We start from the raw sequence: 23,726 nt of genomic DNA, 5'->3' as shown, positions 1-23,726 counted from the left end.
CTCGCTCTTCTCCCCGCCGCTCCCCCTGCGGCCGCAGACCGACTCCGAGCGACGCTGGCCCGTTCCCCGCCAGTACCGGGGGCTGCCGCGGCCGCGCCCCCCGCCCCGCCCGGGCACCGCCGCAGCCTCTCCCGCGGAGAGGGGCGGGGGCAATGTGAGCGAGCAAAGTGGGAGAAACTCCCTCCGGCTCGCCCGGGGGGGCAGGGGAGGTTCGGAGCTTTTCTCTTTTTTTTCTCTTTTTCTTTTCGCCTCCCTTTTATTCCAGCCCCGAAGCCACGCAGCAGCGGGTGACCGGCGCCCGCCCGCCCGCAGGGCAGGACCCCGTTGTCACCGGCCGCGTGTGCATGCGGCGGGCTCCCTCCCCGCCTCCGCCCCCTGCCTCCCGCCCCCCGGATCATTCTATACCGGGGGAGCTGTGCACTGCGGTCCCTGCTCGGGGAATCGCTGCTGCTCTTCCCATTCGTCAGGGGCTTTCCAATCACCTGCCTCTGCCACCCTCTCCGCTCCGCTCTTTGTACTTTATTTTCACGTGCTCTTTACTAACACGGCTATTTTTAAATCCCGCTCGGATTTATTTCTCTCTCTTTCTTTCTTTCTCCCTTATTTTCCTTATTTTCTTATTTTCTTTTCTTTTTTTTTTTTCCATCTAAACCACATAGAGTCATAGAATCATTTTTTTTCGGGGGGGTGGGTGGGGGAGGGAGGTAAACGTTTGCAGGTCCCTAACGGAAAGATCCCACCAGCCAACCCAGCTCCGCCACTGCTGCATCCATCCATTCATTTTTATGGTCACTAACAGCCTATCCCGGTAGTGGAAGGTGCAGAGAAGTGGGAGGCAGGGAGAGAGATAGAGAGAGAGATCCGGACAGCGAGAATGGCCGAGAGAAAGAGGAACTGGAATAAAGAAGATGACCTGCCTGTGTATCTAGCTAGGCCGGGCACAACAGCCCAGACACCGCGACAGAAATACGGGGGAATGTTCGCCTCCGTGGAGGGGGCCTATGAGAACAAAACCATCGACTTCGATGCCTACAGCGTGGGGAAGAAGGGGTCCCGGACCCCGCGGAGCGGCAGCCGGCACGACATGCTGGACGGAGGGGACAACTACAGCGAGACCGCCAGCGACATCAGCGAGATCTCCGGCTCCGTCATCAGCTCCCCGGGAGACCGGGAGGACAAGACCCCGGGCGTGGAGATCAAATACCCCACGGGGAAGGAGCTGCTGCAGGGCCAGGACAATGGACAGGTGAGCGGGGCCCGGGCTGGGAGGTGGGAGCCGCCGCCCCCGCTCGCTGGGCGAGCCGAGCCGAGATTGCTGTACCGAGCGGAGCCGTGCCGAGCCGTGCCGCAGAGCCCCGCTCGCCGGTACAGGAGGCTGGGGGCCGCCTTCGCGGGGAGTTTCAGCACGGCAGGTGGGGGAGGCACGGCCCCCTGCTCCCGGGCACGCTGATGCTCTGGGAAGAGCCCGGCTGGCCCCCGAACTACCTCGCTTGGCAGAGCTTAGCGGGTGCGGGAGGGGGCGACCCTAGAAATCCTTTTCCTTTGTAAGTGATGGCGATGACTTTTCTCCGTTTCCTTTCCTGCCCGTGCCGGGGGGCTGGAGGGCAGCTCGGGTCCCTCAGCGCCTCCCCGCCGCCCCCCGGAACAAAGCCGGGCCCGCTGCACTCCCGAACTCGCCGGGGAAACTCCGCGGAGCCTGTCCCAGGCACAGCTCCAGGATCTGCCCCGAACCCCCGCCCTGTCTCTGCCCCTGCTCCCCCCGGCTCCCTCTGCGCCTGCATTGTCTCCCCGGCAGGGAGCGCGGAAGGCGGGAGGATCCGAAACCTCTGACCCGGGCTCCCCTACCCCGGCTCTGCAGCCTGGACTGATGTTGGTGGCTCAAGGAAAAAGTGAGCCGGTGGGCTGGCCGGCCCCTGACGGCTGTGCATCTCTATCTTAGCCCTGTCGGTGGCAGGCAGGCGGGAGGCAGACCCGGGGGGATGGCTCTCATGGGATCCCGGGCTGTCATTGATTTCCCCTTAGAAAGAAATGCGGCCTTGCAGTGATGCTTCTGCATGGATACACCCTGTTCCTGAGTACCCAGCCTGGAGCCTCTGTGGCTTGTCTACACTCTGCTCTTTCCACAGGCTGAACTGAGAGTTTCCACTCTCTTCTCTTCAATTTGAGCATGAATGTGGTGCTGGTTTGCTCTGGCCTGGGGATTGTGTGCAGGTGCCACATGGCCTCCCGAGCAGTCCAGTTGGTGTCTGCTGTGGTGGGACGCTGCAGCGACCAAGCAGGGCTTGGTGGGACACTGTGCCTGGGATGCTGCTGCTTTCTCTGCAACAACCCCAGAGTTGCCTTCAGAGGCTGCCAGCTGCAGTGCAATATTTTCTTTTCTAGCTCACCTGAACTTCTGAGTTTTTTTGATCAGGGCTCTGGGACAGTGGGAGGGCACAGCACACCCCATCTTCTAGCACATCCATGGTGCTGCATCCCCATTTTCCCTGCTTCCTAAGTCGGCCTGGGACTCAGGGTAGTGAGCACACACTGCACACTACTTCTCTGGATCCCATTGTGCTTGCAAAGTTGACCAAAGCTTAGGTGAGGATGACATTAGTGGTAAAGCAGGCAAGATTTGGCCATTGGCTTAGGAAAGTGCACTGTAAGCAGCAGATACATGTGACCCCTGTACAGTGACATCCAGAGTTTTTACAAGTTTCAAACAATGATTTCTGGGAAGATGTGTCAGGGATGTGGTCTGGGCACTCAATGGTTTTTATCTATATGTGTATCACAGGGGTGGGTGTGCTAGGAGCCCCAGAGTGCATGTCCTTGGCGGGATTAACTTGGGCACAGCTTTGCAGTGCCTTTTATCCTCAAGCACCATGGGTGGAGGGAGGCATTCTGTGAAACAGAGAAAAGACAGAAGCCACTTTACCTCTCCAGCAACTGCTGATATAGCATCTGCCTGGCCTGGCCTGGTTGTGTTATCCCCCATGAGCTCCATGAGCACAGGACAGAGCAGGTGTATGACAATGGAGTGGTGACAAGGAGGGCAGAACATGACAGTGCTGTTAGGGTCAGAGACGTTGGTGAGGACAGAGCAGGCAGTGCCACCTGGGTCAGTGCCATCAGGGACAGAGCAGGCAGGGCCATCAGGGGCAGTGCAAGGCAATGCCATCAGGATCAGTGGTATGGAGGCAGCGCAGGGCAGTGCCATCAGGGTCAGTGCTATGGGGACAGTGCCGTGCGGACTGCCATCAGGCTTCATGCCGTGGGGACGGGGCAGGCAGTGCCATTGCCATGTGCAGCACAGCAGGACCCACCGCCGGGGGTTATATCCCCCGTCCCCACCCTGCGGCAGCCCACGCGTGGGATCCTGCCGGTGACCTCAGCGTGCGAGCGGGGCGGCGGCGGAGCTGGCGGGGCGGCGTTTCCCAGAGCCGGTGCGGGAGGGAGGGAGGCTCCGGCTGGATTGATGGGCTGTGAAGGGGGGCCAGGCGGAGGGGTGGGGGACAGGAGGGAAGGAAACGCTTCCTGGGTTGCGCTGAGCGAATCCTGCTCCGACCTGCAGCCGGGAGGGCGCTGCTGCCGCCGGCAGAGGCAGCGCTCGCCGACCCCCCCGGGAGCCGCGTCCCTGTTTGATTGCAGCCGGAAAAAAAAGGTGCCGGGTTTGCCGGGCTCCCCTTCCTCTGGGCGACGGAACTTCGCCCCCATTCTACCGCTGTGCCGGGTCGCCCCCGCCCCGCCCCATCACCCGCCCGGGCTTCGCATTATTATTCGTCTCAGCACCGCCGGTGTTGTTCCGCCGGGCTCGGCTCGCTCCTCGGGTTCGTTGCGTGCTCCCGGCGCTAGGGAGAGCCGACATGTCTTACCAGGGCAAGAAGAGCATCCCGCACATAACGGTAAGCGGCCCCGGGCGCTCCTTTGTTCGCGGGGCGGGGAAGGGCGTGCGGCGGCCGCGCAGTGCCCGGGGCCGCGGGCAGCCCCAGACTGCGGGGCCGGGGCTCCCCGGAGCGGCGGGGTGCGGGCGCCGCCGCCCGTCCTCCTGCCGCTGGAGCTCTGGGCGAGGACTGAGTTAATTTAATTTTATTTTAGAATTTCATTATTATATTTTTATTTTATTTCTTTATTGTATTCTGTCTCCACTTGCTCGCCCGCCGCCCAGGCGGAGCTCAGCGCTGTGTGCTCGCTCCATCCCGGGGCGGGGAGGGAGGGAGGGCCGGCGGGGGGCTCGTCCCGGCGCTGTCGGGGCCGGGGCCGGGGGTACCGCCCTCCCGAGGAGCCGGGCCCGGGGAGGCTCGGCCGCCGGGCGAGGCAGAACAAAAGAGGGAGGGGACCACCGCAGCACAACGTGCCCCTGCCACCGCCCCCCGCAGCGGGCAGGGGCAGCGCAGCCTCGGCGGGGCAGGGGCGGTGGGCCGGGGAGAGGCACAGGGTGCGGAGAAATGGGAGGTGGGCGAGCGTGGGCGTGGGGGGAAGCGTGGAAAATCAAAGAGCGCCATGATGCCGGCACCAACACCTCTGTGCGCTATTAATACATCAGGCGTGGTGGGAATCAGAAGTCAAAGAGTTAATCATAACCATCCTCTTCCTAACGGTGCCTGTCTCCCGCTAGATGCTTTTGTACCCGAGCAGAGAGAGCTACAATAGGGTATGCTTTCCATGCCAGAAAGAAAGGACTTGGTTTCTTTCATACAGTTTATGCTTTCCCTTAATACACACGATCTGGGTATATAGAGGCTGAGATAAAGAACAGGCAGAGCTGGCGCATAGGGGTGTGGTGGGGGAAAATCGCACCCGGAGCTTGCCCACACGGCAGAGGTTTTCCCCAGCACCGGTGTTGGACTCCAGGTTGTTTCTTTCCTCTTGGGGGACTGGATCACTGGATGATGGGGTCACTGTGGCACCTGGGGCAGAGATGAGCGGGGAAGCGGGGTGAGCTCCCAGATTGCTTGGGTTCCTGGAGCTTTCCCTGGAAAGCCGGCACGGTGTGTCGCGGGGCAAGTTTCGGTGTCTGGAGGAGCGGGCTGCCGGGTGGGTGTGGCACCTTCCTGAGCGAACCCGGTGCTCATCGGCGTTAGTGGAGCCAGCGCTACAACGCTTGTAAGCTCCTCGCAGCTTTCTCCCTGTATAATAAAAGCATCCTTCAGTCAAAATATTTGTTCGGGAGGAAGACAACATCCTTCTAAAAAGCTGAGTTTCATGATAGCGAAGTGCCGCATTTATGCCGGTTTCCACTATCAATAGGCAGCAGTGCCTGGCGGCCAGGGCTGAACCTGGGTGCTGCAGTGGCTTTTTGGGTGATGGCTCCTCTTGCCTCGTTCCTCAGTGCGTTGTGTGACTTGCAGTTACTCAGGGCGTGTCTGGGTCGGGGGAGACCCCGGTTACCCTCCGGTGTCAGGTGCTTTGTGCATCGCTTAATCTTCATTTGAACCTGGAGTGTAACATGGTCACACCCATAGCTAGTTCTTTGCTCTCCAGTTTGGAGTAGAATGAGAAACTGGAAGAATTAGGAGTCTTTGCCTCAGAATCAACAGTTCCTTTTAATTTCATCGCTTCTCACGAAATTTTTTTCTCTGTGCTGTGGAGAGGATTGCTGTGAAAAAGAAAGCCCAAACCTCAGCCTTTTCTCTTCGAAATGGGATGTGCTGAAGCTTCTATAAATTAATATGCATTAGCTTTACTGTTGAGTTTTGTGACCAAATCAAAGGCATAAATTAACATTAGTGAAGTTGGCAGGCATCAGGGCTGGACTATTTTTGGGGTTTTTTTTACGCTTCTGGCCCTTCTCCTCCAGCAGAAGAAAATCAGGCACTTTGTGTCAGACTTTGTACACACTGCCTGTCCCACAAGAACCCTCAGCGTCTGTCTGTGTGTATATTCTGAAGCCCCATTCCAGTGTGGTAAATTAGATGTTTCATCCGGCCACTAAGGAAATACATTGTAGCTTCTGGGCTCTAAAGAAATATGATAGCTCTGTAGAAGTATGCAACAACAGTGATGATGAAATAATATAAAAATGTCATTTGTTACTGTTCTTAACATTTCCCCCACTCACACTCCAGGGTTTTAGAGCTACACCGGCTCCTGGGTTCATTGGAGAAGTGAGAAACTAATTTCTGTCCTGGGTGCTGATACTTTGCTGTGGATTTTCCAGTACCAAGTCTGTGTTACTTGCATGGGGCCAGGAACTGTCCTGAGCAACAACAGCAACACCCAGCAACAGCATCCAGCCACTGACATTGCAATCAGCAGTCAGTACCTGGCCAAAACTTCCCTCTGGGATGAGGTCTGCAGCATCAGGAGCTGGGAAGGAAGAGGCAGCAGCTGGTTTCACCTCTGATCGGTGGGAAGCAGATACCACTCTTGGGGAAACAACCCTGTGATATCCTGTCTGGGTACTGCTTTTGGTGCATGTGGCTATAACTTCCTCCTTGTGGTTAGTCTGACTGTGCCTTGCCTCCTGACTCCTTCAGACAGCAGGGCCTGACTGATAGCCCCTGCGCCTCTTTTACCCAAAGCAGCTTTATTCCTGCTTTCCCTTCTCCCCCTGCTCAGGGTAAAGACACTGTTGCACTCAGCCCTCTTTGGCGCTGGGCATCTCCCTGCTCTCATTTACCAATCTGCACGGTTTGTTTTCATTTCACCTGCCTCTTTTTGTCTTTCAATTTCAGTGTGAAAATTCATGCTTCTTGCATTTTATCTCATTTGTCCTTCTGCCTGTTACGCATCCCATGCAGCATCCAGGCTTGCTGTTAGTGGAGCACCAGCACTGTGCCAGTGTAAGGTGCCATTCAGTTGTGAGCCAGACTGGAGAAACTGGGCCCTTGTGTGTAACTACAGTGGGAGGGGAAGGACCTCTGTGTTTGAAGCACCAGACCAGTCTGGGGATGTATAATAGAAATGCATTGAACCAGTAAGTGTAAGCACTTCAGTCATGTCTTCTGCACTGTGCTGAAGTCCTTGGCAGGTGGGTTTCAAACCCCTGGTTCAGGAGTATTAGCTGGAGATGGAGCAGGGTGTGAATGATGTAAGGGTGGCTAGGAGTGCAGGAGTACTTTTCCCAGTCCTTGTAGTATGGACAGCCACCACATCCATTGCCGAGGTGTTTTTCTGCATGAGGTAACAATCTTTTGTGCTTCGGTTGTGCAGGATGTTCTCATGCAGACCAGATTTTTCAGGATATACCCCCCAGCCCATTGCTTTTAGCATCATTATTATACTCCTTGTGCCATATATTACAGGGAATCAATGGAGATCGTGACACGGAAATACCTGTTGCAGATTATTTTGGCTTCTGTGTTTTGGTAGCAGTTGGCAATTTTCAAGCAAGGCCTGAGCTTAGATGAACTCAGAATTGTACCATGGTTTAAAAAGGCATGTGTCCTATTAAATGCCTGTGACAGGACGTGTGTGTTCCAGCAGCAACTACACCCATTAAAACATAATCTCTGTGAGATCAGTGAAGAGGAGGTGTGAACATAATTCTACTGAGCAACGGCAGAATAGCTAGTTACCAAAGCAAATGCAAGGAGGCATTTGGGAGAGGAAAATGGTGCCTGAATCTCTTGGGAAAAAAAAGGGAATCATCTTTCTGGGTATGGTCCAAGGATTGGCATATGAGTGGGGAAAGACACTGCTGGTCCTGAGCTGACAGACTGTAAGGCACAGGGAGACAGAGAGCACAAAAATGTGATGTTAAAGAGGAAGGATCTCACTACTGAGCATAAGGAGAAAAGAAAATAGAAGATCTGGCACTACATGAGAAAAAAAAAAAAAACAAAAAACCAAAACAAAACAAAACAGATGCAGAAAAATGGGGAGACTGAAGAAATTCAGAGGAGTGGGTGCAGAGAATAATTTTGCTTGTTACCTTTAGAATTGGTATGAAGAGAGATGAGAAGTAGGCTTCACCTGAAGATGGCAGAGAGAGAGAGAGAAAAAATCCATTAATCTGGATTTCTGCTATGTGACACACTGCTTCAGGTTGGAAACTCTGTTTGGTTTGAACAAAGTGCTGGGATAATGTGTGGTGTTCTGGTGTGAGACAACAGCAGTGTGAGAGCTGCCAGCCAGTTCATTTTGGACACCAGAGGAGACATATCCTACAAATGCAGGACATGGTGAGTACCTGGAATGGTGGACCAAAGTCCTTGTCTAGGTTTGGATCTATTCTGCATCTCCCCTATGTTTTTTTACCACCTTTATTTAACATGGCTACATAAAAGCTGCACTCAGATTGCTCTGTTGCTTGCCAGAAGTGTTTGGAAAGCCTACTGAGGGCTGGGCATGGGAACACTGCCTCATGTTACTATTATGTTCTTGGTGCAAGATTTTGGCTGATTTAGACAGCACTTTTTGTCCTGTTTTAAAACACCAAGGCCTGGGACTTCTGGATGCCTTCTTACTCTTGAACATTTGCTTAATCCTCAAAATTACATGTTCCCATGTGTGTCTGTTTAACAGACTTGTCCCCTTTCAGTTTACTCATCTGTCAGTGAACTTATGTGAATTCACATTGTGTAGTGGACTGGACTTCAGCCTGGCAGCTCTGGGGATGCTTTGGCTGCTTCACTATAAGTTTTTGGTCTTCCAACCACCATTTCCATGATTCTGTGACACATCTTTCCCTTTCTTTTTTCTATAGAAGAAAAAGTGGCTGCTTTTTCCTATGTCAGTTCCATATGGTGACTTAAAATACATTCAGAGTAGGTCCTTCTGGGGACATTTCTATGGAGACTGAAACCTTTGGCACAGGGACAGAAGGAAGGGTTTTGGGCAGTGATTCCTTTAACTGCCAAAGCAAGTTCATCAGTCAATGCCCTCAGCAGGGCATCAGTGTTTTCAGCATCATAGCTGGTGACACCACAGGGAACTGAGCTGTGGTTTGCTGGAAGCAGGTTTGGAAAGGGGACAGTGGCTGTCTGGGAAGACATCTGATGCAGTGGGGTGCTTGTCTGAATCTTCTTGCAAGTGCTGAGAGAACTGCTGCCAATGAACTACTTTTCTGATGAGAGATAAGGATCTCTTGTCTGCTTTGCTGCCATTTCTTTCAGAATCAAGAATTAGTTGAGTGGTAAAAGCGTGAAACTTCCATTTTCTTTTGGAGGAACCAGCAGAGACCATTGGCCTGTGAAGCACTTGGGAGTTAGTTGAGATAAACTTGGGGTTTGTACATATGAGAGAGATAAATGCTTTTGTTTGTATGAGAAAGAAGGAATAGAGATGAGCAGCAAAATAATTTGCAGGTTTCTAATTTTGCTACATATGCAGATGGTGGCCTTGTCCCCTGAAGCAGAGATACTTTGGGATTATGTTTGCTTGTCACAAGACAAAAGTTTTCATCTGTAGCGCATGTCCTAATGAGTTTTAAGATGTAAGGTATTGTTTATGAATAATAAATGTTCCTGCTGACTTCAGTGAAGTCTACACTCTGTAAAATCTCCTGTATATAATAGTGAGGACCCAGGTGGCTGGCTAGAGGAGTAAGCAGTGCTCAGAGTGAAGAGGCTTGGAAGGGAAGTCAGGGCTGATACCATGTGAGGTGAGGCAGCACGCATCACAACTTGCTCTCACTGGCAGAAAAAGAAGGTATGTGACACAACATGACAGCACAAAGTGTCTGAGTGCAAACAATGCTCATGGTACCCACTGCATTTAGCTGATCATGAATTGTCATTGCTAACATAATTTTAAAGGCATTTTCTACTATTCTGTTTTGCTTGCATCCACCTGCTCTGTCAGAGAAGGGATTCCATATGGTCTCTTTGTTGGATTTTGACTGTGATTGGTCAGACATGTCCCAGTAACCTGATGCAGGTTTCTGATTAGAACTTAGATAAAATACATTTTCAGTTCAGTGGCCTAGAGAAGTCAGCCACGCTGTAAATGATTGTTACTTTCTTCCCAAGTTTAAGCTTTCCTATGAATGGCTTGCTGGGATTTTGAGATCCCCTTTAATTGACATAACCTGAGTGTAACCCAAGGGATGGGTATAGCAACATAAGATGCAATGGTTCCAACCCTCCAGCCCCTGCTTAGATGAAACCCCTGCTGATGCCAATGAATATTGTCATCAATAAGATGTTTGTTGTCCTTCTCTTCTAAAAGCAAAGCAAAGATGACATTTTCAGTGAAGAAATCCCCATGGAGTCGGTAGCTGTAGGAGTAGCCCCTTTAGAGTGGGTGATTAAGCAATGAAACTGCCAGCTGAATAGGAAGCCAGGTCTCAAAAGGGGAAACAAAAGAACATCACATCTCTTAAATGAATAAAGATGAATGAATACATTGGCTATGGACCAAGATACAGCACTACTACAATCAGCATAATCCTTCCTAAATTAATTGCCATATAGTAGAGTGCATCTGTTAAGAAAAGAATCTTAAAAGCAGGATTCTCCATTAGCGGCCTATCGGAAATGATGCCTCAAGGATGGAGTGTTTTACAAGGAATTCCCAGAGTTGATTCAGGGTTCACCCTCGCTAAAAGCCACTTCCTATGGAGGGTAATCTAGATGTGAAATTCAAAAGGAGGGATATTGCTGATTAAAAGCAGATCTTTTATAAGCAGACAGTACTTCATGAAATCCCATTTACAGCTCTTTGATCCTTATGAAAGGATTTTAAGCAAACATTCCTCTTGGGAAGGTTATCTTTCTTCTTTTGCTATTAAGTTTAAAAATGTTCCTTATTTGTAAGTACTTTGCTTAAAGTGAGGTAATTTAACTGTTTTGTATCACAGCTGGGTCTGAATCTGACCAGCTCTGACAAAAAACCAAATATATCCACACACACTCAAAGAAAAAAAAATCTCTTGTATATTGTGGGAAATAAGTCTGCAAGAATGAGTGCATGGAAGCACAGAGGGGTCTGAGTGTCTTCTTCCACTGTTTGCCAGTGGGTCTTCAGCCCTTGAGAAGTGACTTCCTTGCAAAGATTCTTGTGGAGATTTGGATAATCAAGGAGAACACAAATATCAGCCTGTGTTTCTTGTACCTTCCCTCTGAACTGAATTCTGTGTCTTTTGTAACTCTCGGTGGACTCTTTAAAACCTTAGTAACAAAGAATTCTGTCTCTCAGATGCTAAAAAAGTAATGTCTTGCTTGCAAGTGTGATAACATAGCTTAATGCCTTTTTATGTCTATTGCATTTGATCTGATGTCTTTTAAACCACGTGCCTTTATAGACAGAAAACTGAAGTGCAGGTGGATTTAGAATTTAAACTGTTTTCGAATGGCTATTTAGCATAAAATCCTTAGTCATCTTCAGGGCTCTTGACTAATCTGGCTTTTAGAGAAAACAGCCATTGTTTGTCTGGAGATGTATGGACAATGTTATATTCTAGTAAGTCCTTACAATTACACAGAGGGTGAAATCATTGCTGAGTGTTTCCTCATCCTCTAAGCATGGAAGATCTGGGTTTGAGTGTTGCAAAGACTTTTTTGGTTGGCAAAAGCTGCAATGCAGCAATTATAAAGGTCCAAACCAAGAATTAAGCAGCACAGCACTTAGACCTGTGTGCTGAATAGATTACCTGAAGTCAGTTGTATATAAATGGTAAAGCAAACTGTAAATAATTAAAAATATATGGTTCACTTGATTTAGAGATGAAGATCTAATATGAAGATGTTCCATTTGTGGAAGAAAAGGAAAAATGTAATTGCATATATTGGAATTGCAGTCTGGAGAGATGCTGCTATTTGATGGAAACACTACTCTTGGAATCTCTTGGAATCTTTTTGTATGGCTAGAATACATAATGGCTTTTTTTTTTTTTTTTTTTTTTTTTTAAGCTCCATCTTGTATGATGAAAGCGTGGTTTTCTCTGAAAGGTTCCTGCAGATACAGTGCATAGGTACCGATGCTGTAGAGAAATGTGTGGTTTCTATAACTTGTGCTGCATTGTATTTTGACACACTGCACCAATTTGAAATAATGTTTGGTAAATCTTATGGCAGTTTTATTTTTTCTGTTACTGTGTTTTAGTAGTCCCAAGAAGCAATTTGAGAACTGCATGTCTAAAAGCTATTTGAATTTTGTTGTGTATTTTTAGATACCACCAGCTCTGAGGGGAGTGGGTGAATGGGAAAAGGCTAATTTTAAATTTCTTTGCAACTGTTCTTGCTCTAACATTTGGTTTGTAATTTCGAATAATCCACAGCAAAGCGATTTTCCGCCCAAGGGAATTTGGTTTCATTTGTATTTGCATGGAGCCCTGTGCAGGACTGGGGACCATGGCAGGGCTCAGGCTCGTGGTCCTAAGGTTGGTCAGATGCTGCTTCTCTCTGCTGGCCTTTTGCCATTGGTGTCCATGAAAATGGGGACACGCTTCACAAGAGCTGAACCAAGCTGATTCAAACCCCAGCAAAACAGGCAGTTTGTACAAAGTGTGCCAGTCACCAGCTTACAGATGTTCCGTGTTGCTCTTGCTGTAGTGGAAACAATAGTTGTGAGGGAGCGACAGCCGCCGCCTCCAGTCTGAGCAGCCCGCCCCTCCTCCTGCAGCACACGAGCCGCGTTTGTGGCATCTCCTTCTGCTGCCATGAAAATTGCTGTCATGTCACAGACTAAGCTCTGCAGCTTTGCTGCCAGGTTAAGCAGGAGAAGCTAGACTGTGATTAGGAAAAGATCCCCAGGGAAGCAGTGTGCAGGGTTTGAAGGTGAAGGGCTGGGAGTAGCAGGAGTGGGTGTATCATACTCAGCAGCGGGCTGAGGCACGAGGTGCCAGAGCGCCTGTGAAATGGAGCTGCAGGGGACACAGCAGACATGCATCGTGGCTGAGCTGATGCTGTGTCATCGCCAGGCACAGAACTCAGAGGCAAACAGCATTGCAGTAATGCAGTTGCATCATTGCAATAGTGATGGGTGGAGAAGAAACACCTTGGCTCCCACATCCTGCAGTGACTGCGGAGCCTGGGTTTACAGTCTGCTTTCTGCATCTCCCTTGTCAATGAGAGCAGGCCTTTTTACCCCTTGCATCTTGGCATCCCATGAACTGTTCAATTTAATGCTCCCTCTCTGTTTTTCCATGTTCCTGCTGTCTGTCTTTGGCAGCCTGGAGGGAGGAGAGGGTCCTGACAGCTTCTTTTGGCTTCCTGTGGGAAGAGGTGGGCCGCCAGCTTCTTGTGCCAGGCAATGCACTGAAGGCTTGGTATGGAGTCCTTGGAGCGTAGCAGGCAGGGAACCAGTGCCTGAGGCACCTGCCAGCTGAATAGAAAAGAGGCAGCCACCCTAGAAAGGCTGACAGTGTTGTCACTTCCTGAGCTGAGTGATGAGCACCTGAGGGTCAGTGACTGGCTGAGGGTACCTCTGGGAGCTGGGTGTTCTTCCTCATGGAGATTACAGCTGGGAAGGAGAAATACAGGCCAGCAGTGCCAGGATTAGTTCAGGAACTTCAGGTCACTCCTCCCTTCCTTCACTGCTTTCCCCAGGGCACTGCAGAGTGTGTCTCTCTTCTGAAACAGGGAGAAAAGGACTCTGGTCCCTAGTTTACCTGAACATTTGTCACATGGTAAGAAAATTGCAGGCAGTCTGCCTGACATCATGCCCCTGCTAAATAAATGGCCCCATGTCACACACAGCCTTCTGCATGCCCAAGGAGGTTAATGCACTTCACAGAGCCTGTGTGTGCCCAGATTTCTGTTCAGAATTTCACTGCAGCAAGGACCAGTGACCTAAGCCAGTGCAGGCTCACCCAGGCTCCAGTGGCTGTCCCTGAAGCCTGTGCTTAGGCTGTAGCAGGGAATGAATACTGCACATGAACCAAACATTTGTATGAAATCTTCTTTCACAAAGAATACAACAAATTGCTTGTCAATATTAATCTGTGCCTCCTTTCTAGTAATTTATTTTTGTGTCATTTTTCCAGCCTATTCATGAAAGTGCATCTCTGTGATCTGTGCATCCAGGCATTGGGTGCTGCTGCTTTGGCTAAGGACAAGCCAGCCCTGGTCTGGGCAGGGTGTTTGAGGCACTGCTGGTTTGCTTGGGCACAGTGTGCTGCTGAGGTGGCCACAGGGCACCCAGACCTCACCTGGGCTGCTGGCCATCACCTGGTGCCCATCAACACCATCTGTCTCAAGGTGTTCTGCTTTACAGCAATCTGTAATGTGTCCTACACTTGGCAGATCAAGCTGGCTGGGAGATGTGCCAACGCAACTATTTTTCTTCTGAATTTGCTGATATGCTGGAATGGAAGCATGCTAGAGATGTTTCCACAGCTCTCAGATTCTGATGAAGGCCGAATCTGAGAGTCCACAGCACTGTCCCCAATGGCTTGTCAGTCTACCTGGGGTTGTGTGGTTTTTTGGCAGCCTAGTCTTCCATGACTTCCTGTACCCAGCTGGGGGAACCTTAGCCTCAGGTGCAGGACGGCTCTTGCAACAATTCTGAATTTTTTGTATTTTCTTCTGAGGTGTAAAGAATTAAAATTTTCAAAGTCTCCATGAAGTGCAGGTCTTTATTCTCTACCAGAATTTCTTACATCCTCCAAAATTCTGAATAAGGTGAGAATTTGTAGCTGAATGTTCAGTAATCCTTTATAGACTGAGGCCTAATTTAAAGGGCTGGCTCCATAACTGAGTTCTTTCTTAAGACTGCATTTGTATCTTTTTTAGATTAGCTTATTCTAATACCTAATTTTGTTACTTACATATTTATATGTAAAACCATTTAAAATCCTTACGTCTACAGTTATTTTTCTGGAGCTGCGCTTCAGCTTTTAGTCTGTTTTATTTTCCTTGCCTGTTACATTTGTTTCTACTTACTATGCATCTTCTCCTGTTTTAAAAGAAATGAAATATAGAACTTGATGAGGGTGCAGATTTTTTCACTCCTTAGCAGTGACAGATGCAGTGCTCTGGGAACACTGCCTGCCTCTATTAGTAAGCTTGTGCCTCTTGTAATTGGACAGTATTAATGTTTAGGAAGGCAATTGAATGAGCTTAAAAAGAGCTCACAAGATGGTGGTCCCTGCAGGTCAGCAGGCAGCGTAGTAAATCATCATAGCGAGGAGGTGCAACTGCCAGCGCGTGGCAAAGTAACTTATTACTATTCCTGCTGCTCATTCACAAGTCCTGCTGCAATTACAAGTGACAGTAGAGAGGCTGGGGAGAAAACAGGGAGCCTGCTCTGGCAAATTCCAGGTGGAGGACTTGCATTCATCTCTGTTCTCTAATGAGAGGGTGACAATGTCTGAGGCAGGTCCTGGGGACATCATAGTTCTGTGCCTTGGTTCTCCCCCCAAGGTCATGGTGCTCTGCAGCACATGGAGAAGAGCTTCAGACCTGCTGTGTGCATACTCTTTTGTTGTGCACTGTATTTAAAATGTCTTTCCCCCCCCCTTCTTCCTCCCTTAAAAGTGTATGTTTTTCCCTTTTTCCTTTTTCTAGAATCATACAGAGGGCAATAAAAGCTTTGAACATGCAAAATTGTTCAAGTACAAGCTAAAAAGTAAATGTGCATTGTATAACAGAGGTTACATTGTAACACCTCTAGCTCTGCCTTAGCGCTTTTTCATGAACAGTTGTTTTTAGAAATTTATTGGTTTTGTTGTTCTGGTTTTATAGATTAAGAATATATAAACTTGTTTGTTTTCTAAAGTGGGAGCTCAGGACATTCATCGTTTATATGTAATTTATATGTAATTACAGCAGGAATTGAATCTGGACTAAGTAGTATAAAACATGGACAAACTGGATATTCTGAGTTATTGTCTGGTGAGCCAAGGAAATAATTTATAATAAATGGCTATTTTTATGTATGAATGGGAAAAAATGGTTCTGACTGCTTTAAGAGTTTTCCAGCATTCACAGTCACTTGGCAAAATTCTTTCCAAAAGTATTATGTACTTGTCATGGTTTAACCCCAGCTGGCGATTCAGCCCCACACAACCACTTGCTCAGTTCTGCCCCACCCCACCCCACTGTGGGATGGGGGAGAGAATTGGATGGGTAAAAGTGAAAAAACTCGTGCGTTGAGATGAAAACACTTTGATAATGGAAATAGAATAATCATAATAATAGTAATGATAACAATGCAATTGATAGGAAAATTAAAAAGAGAGATTAATAAAACCAAAGAAGGACAAGTGATGCACAATACATTTGGTTACCACCCCACCCTCCTATTGATGCCCAGCCAGTCCTGAGGCAGTGCTCCTTCCAGCAACCTCCTTCTGAGTTTTTATTGCTGAGCATGATGCCATATGGTATGGAATATCCCTTGGGTCAGTTGGGGTCAGCTGTCCCAGCTATCTCCCCTCCCAATTCCTTGTGCTCACCCAGCCTCTTTCCTGGTGCTGAGCAGAGGAGACATTCACTCTCTAAGCTCTGCACAGCAACAGCTAAATCATCCTTGTGCTATCAGCACTGTTTCCAGCACAAATCCAAACCAGCCCCATAGTTGCTGTGAGGAAGATTAACTACCCCTGCTAAAGTCAGAAGAGCACTGAAGTTATGGTCTTGCCCTGTCTTTGGGTAGGTGGTAGGAGGCTGGCATTTCCAGTATGACATCTTCAGTGAGAGAATTTAAGTACTAGTTCTCTGAAATATGCTCTGGTAAAATCTGTTTCCTATAAAATGTAGTTTTTGAGAGCAGAATAGAACCATTTGAATAAAGAAGAATATAAGCAGACAATTGTTGTGAACAGTAACTCTTGCAGAGTTGATATTTTGAACAGTCCTTCTTGGGGAAAAAAAGTTTTCTTCCTGGTACTTTAGAAAATATCAGGATGTGGTGGGTCTTTGTGCTGTTTGTATGATATTTCAGGTGAACCAAACTTTGGAGGCTGCATTCTGTTCTCATGCATGGAGTGAGTGAGATAGGACATGGACAGTCTCAGCACAGAGTGTGCCCAATTCATCAACAGAATTGTGCCTGCAGAAGTCACAACTGTGCCCTGCAGAAGTCACAAGTTGATTACAATGAATTCTTCATGCTCACTAGAAACTGTGCTCAGCTGTGTGTCTGTACCACAGTACAGGAGACATGAGCTGTGGGCTGTGTCACTTGGCTGCTGCACAGGAGTTGTTCCTGCTCATGAGCTGTGGGCTGTGTCACTTGGCTGCTGCACAGTTGTTCCTGCCGAGCTGGTGTTGAAGGAGCTTCCCTGGTGAGGAATTTCTAAGTGGCAGGGCTAAGCCGCCTCTTAGGACCTTGTTGCTCGCCATTCAAAGCTTTGTTACTTTTCCAGAGGTGCCAAGGGCGCCAAGTGAGCTCAGCCTGGCCATTGCAGTGTTGGGCAGTTTCTTCTGGGGGCTTCTCTTTCCCTTTTGGCCCTTGTGCACTGAGGTGGTAAAAGGGGGATGTAGTGGCGTTTCAGGTGTTTCTATGTGCAGTGATTGCTGCTTTGAGCAAAATGAACTATAATGACGATGAGGTCTCGTGTTCCAAAAGTCAGGAATAAACTGAAACTCTCCTGAAATAGGATGAGACTATTATATCCACTGAAGTGATCAATGAAACTATCCTGTCCACTGTCTGTGTACCCACATGAACCCACCTTTATATAGAGTAGTGTTTGATATTAATGTCTTTCTTTAAATTATGAGCATATTTGTTATCATATATACATTTATTTATTTTGACAAACCCACATTTTCCCTTTTTTTTTCCTCCAGAGCGACCGACTGCTTATTAAAGGTGGAAGAATTATCAATGATGACCACTCCTTCTATGCAGACCTGTACCTTGAAGATGGACTTATAAAGTTGGTTTTTATTAAATACTGCTTTTTTTGCATGCGTGTTAGCATAGACTACTGTGATTTCTTCATAGTGCTGACTTAAAATCTTTTGCTGACTTAAAATCTTTTGTGGGCAGAATCTCAGTGACCTCTAAATGTGAGACGGTAGTTGAGGAGTGTTTAATTATTAAATTCTGCCATTTTATCTTCAATAAGATTAGATAAGTAGAAAATGTCTTTGCTGTAAATTGAAGATATTTGCTTTTTGAACAGTTCAATCACAGTTTCTTCTGAAATAGTTAAGGCAAGTAGGTACTCTCAAGAAAAAAAGTAATGGTAAGGACAATGAAAACTTTTTAAGTCCATGAATGGCAGAAAGCTCTCTACAGCTTTTCTCCCTATACTTAATCAGTGCAATTGCAGCCATGCTCTTAGGCTTGTAGGGCACAGAAGTCTGAAATATGCCCCATGTTGCATGGTGCAAATGAGGACCTTCTGTGTCTCAGTTGCCTGTTGGTTAATGCTGAACCACAGCATGTTCTGTTCCTATAATGTTGTTATGCATTGTTACACAATTAGAAAGAAAGTCCTGATTTATCAGGCTATAAAATACAGGAACTGGGAAAGTATCTGTTAGGTGAAAAACTTGAAGTATGTGTTACTGATAGCCTGGGAAACTGTAACAGAGATGTCCATATGCTCTGTTGGTCCTGCCTTGGCTTAGTGGAGATGAGGGTCTCTAAGGTTTGCAAAGTTATGTAGTGTGTGAGCACTCTGATGTACACAAGGATCAAAGCCTTTTTCATGGTTGCTAAACACTTTCACTAGTGACCTAAGAAGCTTGGTCTCCAGCGGCTACAATTTGATGCGCAGAAATATAATTATGGTTATCTGGTAAATAATTAATTGCCTACTTGTTTTCAGAGCTCCTTAAGCTCCTTTCAGAGCTCTTTAACATCAGATTAAAAGTCCAATTCTTTATATATCAGTGACTGCATATGTTATTATGATTCAGGTTATTATAACAGAAAAAAATTTGAATACTTTCATCCATGGACTGTGCAGTTTTCTTTTTAATACTTTGCTCTGACTTTCCATTGGTAGTGTTAATTGAAGTGGCAAAAGTGGAGAGAACACACAATTTTGAACATGTATCTATTCTTAAAGCAATAGTTAGCCAAGTTGTACTCTCTTTGATGGGTGTTTTTGTTGAGTTTTTCTGTGGTTTTGTTAGTTCATGTGTAATTCTTCTATTAACACTTGTAAGCATCAGAACTATTTAAATAACTAAATGCATGAGATGCTGAGAGCCTGAAACTGCTGTGACATTTTGGCTTTGATTCCAGAAATGCAGTGGTAGTTAGTAGGCAGGTCAGCAATGCCAGTCTTTCACCTGCCCTTATTAAGTACATAGACTCCCTCTGAAATCCATGTGTGGATCCGTACCTCCAGGAAGTATCTCAGCTGCCCAAGCTAATTAGGGTTAATAATGAAGAGACAGGCAAGATCTTAATTTTTAAGAAGTATTTATCTTCGCGCAAGGAGGCAAGTTCTCTGTTTAGCACCCTGAGTTATGCCTGATGCCCTAGATTTAGATGACCCAAGATTTTTCTTTGAAAAGTGCAAGAAGTCCTGCTCTGAAATAATTTGTGAGGGCAACCTGCTGTGAGATGGGGTTGGGTTCTTACTGTGTTCAGATGATAAATTTTGCAACCTAAGAAAGCTCCGGGTTTGTTTGATCTCTCAGTTTCTTCAGGTGGAACTGCCCATTGTGTCTGAATATTTAACATCATTGTTAAATGTGGCTCAAGCTTGTTCGGAGCTGGACCTTGAAACTCAGTCATCCTCATTTCAGTTGATGCTACAACTTTCCAGCTGCAGATCCTGCTGATAATACAGAATTCTAACACAGAATGGAGCAGACACCAAACCACTCAGCCCAGAATAGGCAGTAGTGTCCTGGTTTTACCGGGCTATAAAAGATCTGGGTTATTTTTCTCACTCTGAAATGAAAACTGATTGGAGAAGAGAGGGTTGGGTTTCTCTTGCAGCCTAATGAAAAGATTTGGGTCTTTTAATGCTTTTAATGCAGATCATTCTGCAGAGAGGAAAGCAGATGTAACCTTGAGTATGTTTGAAGATCAGCTATGGTCTGGAGGATGTTCGATGTTTCTTCCTGCCAATGAATGCTCAAACTGGCTCCCTAGGTACAAGGAACAGCAGTGCATATGGATTTTTCCTACCTGAAACTTAAGCCCTGCACACTCAGATGGCAGCTGAGAGGCAGTTCTCCATTATCTAAATAGTATTTAAAATATTTGGTAGTTTAAATTGGCGTATAAATAATGTATTTTGCCTTCATCTCTCCTGCCTCTGTTATCACATGAGGAAGTGAGCCCTGTGCCAAGTGACAGGTCATGGTCTGGTGCTTGCTGTACTCTGCTCCATCCCTGCCAAGAGAAAGGGTTGGGTCCCTCTGGGCTGGAGGGACAAACATGTGGCAGGGTGGAGGACTGGGGGCATTGTCTCCAGAGCTGGGCAAGTGATGAGTCAAGTTATGGGGAACCTCAGATGCCGAAAAAACGTCTGGGCTTGATAGCTGCAGAAGCACCACCACAGAGTTCTGGGGGAAGTTTTCAGCTTCCTTGGATGAAGCTTAGGAAGAGCTGAAGCCTGCTGTTTCTGTTGTGCTTTAATCAGCCCATGTACAGCAGAATCACTGAAAATGGCAGACAGCATCAGCTTTCTGAGTTTTCTGGTTGCTGACATATGAGGAAACCAGCTCAGTCATTTGTACAGTGTCTAGAATGCAGTTATCTGCACTGTTGTATTTTTTCACCTACAAGTAATAGAACTCTATTCTTGCTCACATACACTCTGCATTAATGAGTGAGCAATTCAGGAATCCTGTCACATTATCTCCTACTCTCTGTTCTACTTGGACAGAATAAAAATAACCTTGAGCAGCAGCAAAGATCAGACTTCTCCCAGCCTTAATCTTGATGCCAGGGCAAGAGATGAGACAGGTTTCTGACAGATAGTAGTGCAGCATCATCCACAAAGGCCTTTGGTCCTGTGTCACTTCAACATGGATGATTTCAGCTGAGTAAGTTGTTACTCAACCATACACTGAAAATAATGAGCATTGAGTCATCAAAAAAATTCAATATATGGTTAGCACACTTTCACATTGTTAGGACGTGTCTTCTTGAAGAGGAAATTGGCAGATACTGATTGTGGAAGAAAATAAAAATTAATTGCTTTTTTTGTGAAGGTTTTCATTAATATTATTCTCAGAAGGTGTGTTAGTACTTGAAGTTAAGTTACTTCTTGGGCATACTCAAAGGAGGTGGGTCATAGTTAATTTTTTTTCCGAGCTCCATTTCTTAGCCACATAAATGCTCTACAAAGGTAAAGGGTTGTTCTGATTAAAATCTTGGGGATAGATTTGACTAACAAAAATTAGTGCAACACCATTACTACACATGGGGATACCTAATTTTGTGCAGGCATTCAATCTGTTCATGGGTGCAGTGCCTTATGATATGCCTTTGTGAGGTATATTTTAAAACAAAGGAGCTGCTTGCAGCTTTTTTTGTGCAATTGGATGTGCTGGGCAGCTGCTGGTTTTTGCATCCAGGCTGGTTTCCTGTTTGTCAGGGTGTTGTTCACACTGTGCAGCTGCACACAGGTTATGACAGTGCTGCACATGTTGATGCCTATTAGGTGCCAGACATGCAGGTGCCAGCTCTCTCGAGTAAGCCCTCCTGGATTTGTTCCGTGCTTGTGACCCCATCCTGGGATGCCCATGAGGAGTTTGCCGGTGGAATGGCTGTGCTTCCCTCCAGCCAGAGCCCAGGGCACCAGGGGAGACAAGTTGCTGGAGGTGACATTTTTGCTTAGCATATGAAACAAATTCTTGACCTCTTGGGGCTATTTATTAACTCTGCCAGTTTGGCCAGATTCCAATGTGAATAATTATCCCCTTTTTAAAAATTTTTCCCACTGGTTTTAATCAACAGTTATATTCACTTCTGGTTCTACCTTATCACAGTTGGCTGTTAATCAGTTGCTGTGTTTTGAACTGTAGGTGGGAGTTGCCTTTTAATATGGGGAAACAAATTTAGCAGCTCAGATGTCTGAGGTATTTATTTAGCTGTGGATAAAAGTTATTTTATCCAGACAAAAGAAAATTAGGACCAGGGACTCTGTGTCTGTAATATGAGATAAACTGTGTGAACTTTAACTACCTTACAGTTGCCTCTAAGCCCAGATATATTGTGGTATAACAGTGCAGAGACATGGCTTCCACACAGACCCTTCTCCCTGTCTGGCACCATGCAAAGTAGACAATAAATTCTAGTGTGGCTTTAAAAGTTAAAGTTTAATTTATTTGTAATTGAGTCCATGAATAATACAAGTATTTTGATCATAAGTATCTGGAGTTTGATGTTGGTATGGGGGACAGATTAATATTTTTAATAGCAACAAAAAAAATCCTGCTTTGAAGACCTGAAGGGAAAAAGATGGCAACAGCTAATTATAATTTTTCCACACAGTTGTGCAGAATGTTTCACTGACTTTTAACTTCAAGAGGAGGATGAAGAATATGGGACATGGTAGATTAAACATGTTTAGGTCTCTTAGATATGTATTTCTGTATCTTAGATTATTTAGATTTCTTTTTAAGGATAAATTTGCATTGCATGATGACAAAGTAATTATAAAATTTTCTGATATGCCTTTTGCTTCTACCATATATTTTTACAATTCCAGCTTGCTCCCATATTTGATCTATGTTTTCCTATTTTCATTTAAGAACTTAATATACAAAACTGGAGCCCCCAAGAGAGCATTAAGTGTACATAATTTGAATTGTTTAAAGATAGAAATCATATAAAAATAATCAATTTTTAATGCTGGTGCATTACAGCTCCTTTATTGGCCACTGGAGCCATGCAAAGCAAACAGAGCTCACGGCTCAGCGAGTCAGCTCTCCTCTGCTTTGTTCTGCTGTGCTGGGCAGGACAGAGGGAGCGTGTGCTTGAGCTTCACCTTGCCTTTGGGACCCACCTCCTGCTGTATGGGCCCAGGCTCTCTTTCCCCTGCATGCCTCAAATAGCTTTGTCCTCTGTGCTTGTTCCAATAAAGTAATACTGCCTTTCCTTGCTGTGCAGGCAAATAGGAGAGAATCTGATTGTTCCTGGAGGAGTCAAGACCATAGAGGCTAATGGGCGCATGGTTATTCCTGGGGGAATAGATGTCAACACTTATCTACAAAAGCCCTACCAAGGGATGACTGCTGTTGATGACTTCTATCAAGGCACAAAAGCAGCACTAGCAGGGGGCACCACCATGATCAGTGAGTACCAGCAGAGCTATGTGGGGATAGGTACCAGAGGCTTCATTCTGATTTCCTGAGTTCTTCTGCAATGAATCTTCACATTTTCTGGGCACTGTGTTTGAGATCCATTCATCATTGTTAACCAGGGGTGGCCTGAAAATGAACCTATCCTCAGAAAGAAATACCAATGTGTGGAATTGTCTCCTGGATTTTCCTCTGAAATATAGAACAAGAACTGAGGAATAATGTATGTAATCTTGGGATTTTTGGAAAGCAGTGTAGGTAGTGCTGTAAGTATATGCACAGAAAATCTGACAAAGATCTGCTGTTCCCACCTACTGCCATTTCAAGAGGTTTGGAAATAAGAAGATATGCTTATTTATGAACTTGGATTTGGCAGCAGGAATTGAGGAAGACCTTAACAGAGATGTCCCAGAGGAACATCTTTGTTGGTGAAAAGAAGAAGTGTTTTTAGTTGTTAAAGACTCTTTTTCTGTCTACAGATGGTGGGACAAGATTTATCTCTTTCCTTCTGGCTGTGACTTTACTTTGGTTAGATGTTGTGAGGCAATTGTTCAGGTGCCATAAATTGTCTTAGCTTCCTTGTGGAGAGGAGCTTCCCAGTGGAGTTTTACTCCCACTGAATTGGGATGTGGATTTTTTTTTTTTTTTTTTTTTTTTTTTTTTTTTTTTTTTTTTTTTTTTTCCCTTTTT

At 46.6% G+C, this 23,726-nt stretch overlaps 1 protein-coding gene across 1 annotated transcript in view; it reads left to right on the top strand.

Moving 5' to 3' along the window:
* Positions 1-874: 874 nt before the first annotated feature.
* The window catches only part of CRMP1 (collapsin response mediator protein 1), a 49,020-nt gene continuing 26,168 nt past the window's right edge, over positions 875-23,726 (top strand). Inside the window, exons 1-3 of the mRNA XM_041402690.1 lie at positions 875-1,246; positions 17,604-17,692; positions 22,846-23,030. Coding sequence (XP_041258624.1) covers positions 875-1,246; positions 17,604-17,692; positions 22,846-23,030 — 646 coding nt within the window. The remainder of the gene's footprint in view (positions 1,247-17,603; positions 17,693-22,845; positions 23,031-23,726) is intronic.

This window comes from Onychostruthus taczanowskii, unplaced genomic scaffold (assembly GCF_017590055.1).
Source record: "Onychostruthus taczanowskii isolate IOZ18803 unplaced genomic scaffold, ASM1759005v1 scaffold2, whole genome shotgun sequence".
NCBI classification, from domain to species: Eukaryota; Metazoa; Chordata; class Aves; order Passeriformes; family Passeridae; genus Onychostruthus; species Onychostruthus taczanowskii.
Note: the sequence above shows the minus strand (reverse complement) of the source record. Positions and strands in the feature narration are given on the sequence as shown.